The sequence below is a fragment of the Haliotis rubra genome, unplaced genomic scaffold, assembly GCF_003918875.1.
Source record: "Haliotis rubra isolate DU_JTF1 unplaced genomic scaffold, ASM391887v1 Scf1635, whole genome shotgun sequence".
Taxonomy (NCBI): Eukaryota; Metazoa; Mollusca; class Gastropoda; order Lepetellida; family Haliotidae; genus Haliotis; species Haliotis rubra.
In genome coordinates, this window is record NW_025765598.1 from 35,574 (window position 1) to 39,254 (window position 3,681).

At 44.1% G+C, this 3,681-nt stretch overlaps 1 protein-coding gene across 1 annotated transcript; it reads left to right on the forward strand.

Moving 5' to 3' along the window:
• The first annotated feature begins 2,830 nt into the window (after nucleotides 1-2,830).
• On the forward strand, nucleotides 2,831-3,481 carry LOC124271802 (protein trapped in endoderm-1-like). Its single transcript, XM_046706953.1, has one exon. The coding sequence runs from the start codon at nucleotides 2,831-2,833 to the stop codon at nucleotides 3,479-3,481; it is 651 nt and encodes a 216-aa protein (XP_046562909.1).
• The last annotated feature ends 200 nt before the right edge of the window (nucleotides 3,482-3,681 follow it).

The window sequence follows — 3,681 nt, forward strand, 5'->3', positions numbered from 1 at the left end:
CGCTTGCAGCTGTTTTGCCTACCAACGCACGAACTACTAAAACACCCGAACAACGCTTGCAGCTGTTTGTCCTACCAACGCACGAACTACTAAAACACCCGAACAACGCCTGCAGCTGTTTGTCCTACCAACGCACGAACTACTAAAACACCCGAACAACGCTTGCAGCTGTTTGTCCTACCAACGCACTAACTACTAAAACACCCGAACAACGCTTGCAGCTGTTTGTCCTACCAACGCACGAAGCTAAAACGCCTGAACAACGCTTGCAGCTGTTTGTCCTACCAACGCACGAACTACTAAAACACCCGAACAACGCTTGCGGCTGTTTTGTCCCTACCAACGCACGAACTACTAAAACACCCGAACAACGCTTGCAGCTGTTTGTCCCTACCAACGCACGAACTACTAAAACACCTGAACAACGCTTGCAGCTTTTTCGTTTGTCCTACCAACGCACGAACTACTAAAACACCCGAACAACGCTTGCAGCTGTTTGTCCTACCAACGCACGAACTACTAAAACACCCGAACAACGCTTGCAGCTGTTTGTCCTACCAACGCACGAACTACTAAAACACCCGAACAACGCTTGCAGCTGTTTGTCCTACCAAGGCACGAACTACTAAAACACCCGAACAACGCCTGCAGCTGTTTGTCCTACCAACGCACGAACTACTAAAACACCCGAACAACGCCTGCAGCTGTTTGCCTACCAACGCACGAACTACTAAAACACCCGAACAACGCCTGATATACCGCAACACTCCAACAATGACTGAAACTCTGCAACAACCGAACAACGCTTGTACAACTGTTTTGCCCTACAACGCCTGAAACTCAATTCTCCAACACGTAAGTACACCTGTTGTTTCAATATAGTTTCTTAACAAATATTTCGCGTGTGTCAAACTAACCCTTTTACAGCTGAAATGTAGGATTCTCATCATTAACTTCAACCCTAACACCGTAGAGGCCAACGCTCTAACCACAGACAAGTTAATACAATCAAGCACTTTCCCCTTCTAAGTCCACTCTCAGTTAAGTTCGCCAGATGAGCCCTTTACCCACCAGGAACGAATTCTCTGAAAATAGAACTCACCCTTATGCTGTTGATGCTAACGCCTTACTTTCCTTCCGCAAGTCCAACATTCTCAACACGAAAGTAACACTCTAACCTAATGTTATCATCACCAAACTAGCCTTTCCACACTCAGATCTATTGTTCTCATCACCAAACTATTTCTCACCACCCTCATACTCAGATCTATTGTTCTCATCACCAAACTATTTCTTCCACCCTCAAATGTAATGTTTCCATCACCAAACTAGCCCTTCCACACTCAGATCCATTGTTCTCATCACCAAACTATACTATTCCAAAATAGAAACGCATAACCCTGAAATCTGTTGCGAAAATCTTGTATTTTCAAACATGTATAACTCGTCCACAAATAGACTTTAGGACATGAATTTTTACTTCAGTTTAGAAGAAGGTAATGTCTATACATCCAAGTTGATAATTCTATATAACGGAGACGTTGAGCGCGATGGTGACGACGTAGCATGGTCCCAAGGTCGGGTGTCCTGGCTCTCAGTCCAATCTCTCTCAACCTGTTCCGTACAGTTTGACCGGATATCCTCCGAAGTCCATGCACCCTGGCTGCTATGCTCCCACCCGTGGCGTTACGATCACGCAAATGTAGTACCCGGATGTACCGATCTTGGGCTGCAGCCATGACTCTAGGGCCGTCTGTACGGGGACGGTCATTTGTTATACCTGTTTTGTTGCAACGAGCTGCAATCCGTGATATCGTGCTCAGACGAACATCCAGACGCTTGGCAACAAAAGATCTCCAGCGTGCATTCTTTCAATGGCGATGTTCCGTGTCGCAGCGTCAAGACGTGGCGTAGTGAGTTTACCTTGAAACTCCTTCAAAACGATGCCGATTTCCAAGTGATCTGAATTTTTATAGGCAGACAGTGCATGCGCTATGCTGCACAATTTCAACTAAGGTGTGGCGATGCCTTTTTAATTCTTGTAAGAAATCTCATCAAAACAAACATTTTCAGGTAACGTCGATTTTTCAATTGTACAATTGTGTAAAATCATGTAATCAACACTTTTGTTACATATTTTGACGACTGATTGAACACAAATGGTAATTAATAGATCTAAAAAAATACAAAACGCCTATGCGCTTCTTTTTGGGGATAATATATTTCTTCCACCCTCAAATGTAATGTTCCCATCACCAAATGAAACTTTCCACACTCAGATCTAATGTTTCCATCACCAAACTAGCCCCTTCAACATTCAGATCTCATTGTTGTCATCACCAAACTATTTCTTCCACTCTCAGATGTAATGTTTCCATCACCAAATTAACCCCTTCCACATTCAGATCTATTGTTGTCATCACCAAACTATTTCTTCCACCCTCAAATGTAATGTTCCCATCACCAAATGAACCCTTCCACACGGAGATCTAATGTTTCCATCACCAAACTAGCCCTTCCACACTCAGATCTAAAATGTCCCGATACTGATACGGTTACTATTTGTCATAGTACACGGGTTGGCTGGCTATGTTGTCTGGAGTATGGTTTTACGCCGACCCTTCCACACTCAGATTCCAGCAATATCACGGCGGGGACACGAAATGGGCTTCGAAAGTTAAAATTTCCATGTGGGGAATCGAACCCGGCCACTTCTATTTGACGATAGTACGCCACGAGTACGCGGGTTGGGTCAAAGTAACATGCTGATCAGTGTTCAGAGGTATTTTTTCTTCACTGAACCGCTATATTTTTCCATTCCAGAATCAAAATGGCCGTCTCTGTAAACTCGACCTTGACCTTTGAGGGACTGTCTAATGGGCTCCGCATCTTTCATTCAGTCTGCTCCATCACAATTGCTGTGGCGGGGACTGTAGGCAACAGCTTCAGTATCTACAGGTTGACTCAGAAGGGTAGAAAACACCAAACCTGTAACATATACCTTGCAAACCTCAGCGTCAACAACCTTCTCAGCTCAGGAATCATTCTTCCCCTCATCGCCATCAACTCTTTCTTCAATGGTTGGATCTATGGAACATTGTTCTGCAAATTCTTTGCATATTTTACGTATACCAACATTTGTGCCGAGATGAACGCTTTTAACCTTCTGACCTTCAACCGTTTCCTGAAAATAGTTCATCCCAAGACTTACAACACTGTGTATGAGAAGACGAGGAATAACATCATTCTCATAGCTTTTGGCTGGGTGATGTATGCCGTGGTCTTCATCTTTCCAGCGACCGACGTTCTGGGTCATTTTGGGTACGACCCTGACAAGAACTATTGTGCAATTGAAAGAAAAGACAAATTTGCCAAGATTATTGCTGGGTGTATTCTTTCAACGACAGTTCCAATCATCATCGTCAGCTACGTATCGCTATTTTGCACTTACAAGAAATCCAAGCAGAAGATAGCGGATTAGAAGTCAGATGTTGAACAAACGAACACAGGAATTCACTCCAAACAGGAAGTGCGGCTTCTGTGCATGATCATTATGATCATGATATGTTTCTTTGTGACCTACACCCCGTATATGGTGATGAATGTTGTTGACCCATCCATGGAGCTTGCTGGACGATGGCTCCACACTGTTGCTACTTACATCTCTTGGACGCACCTCTT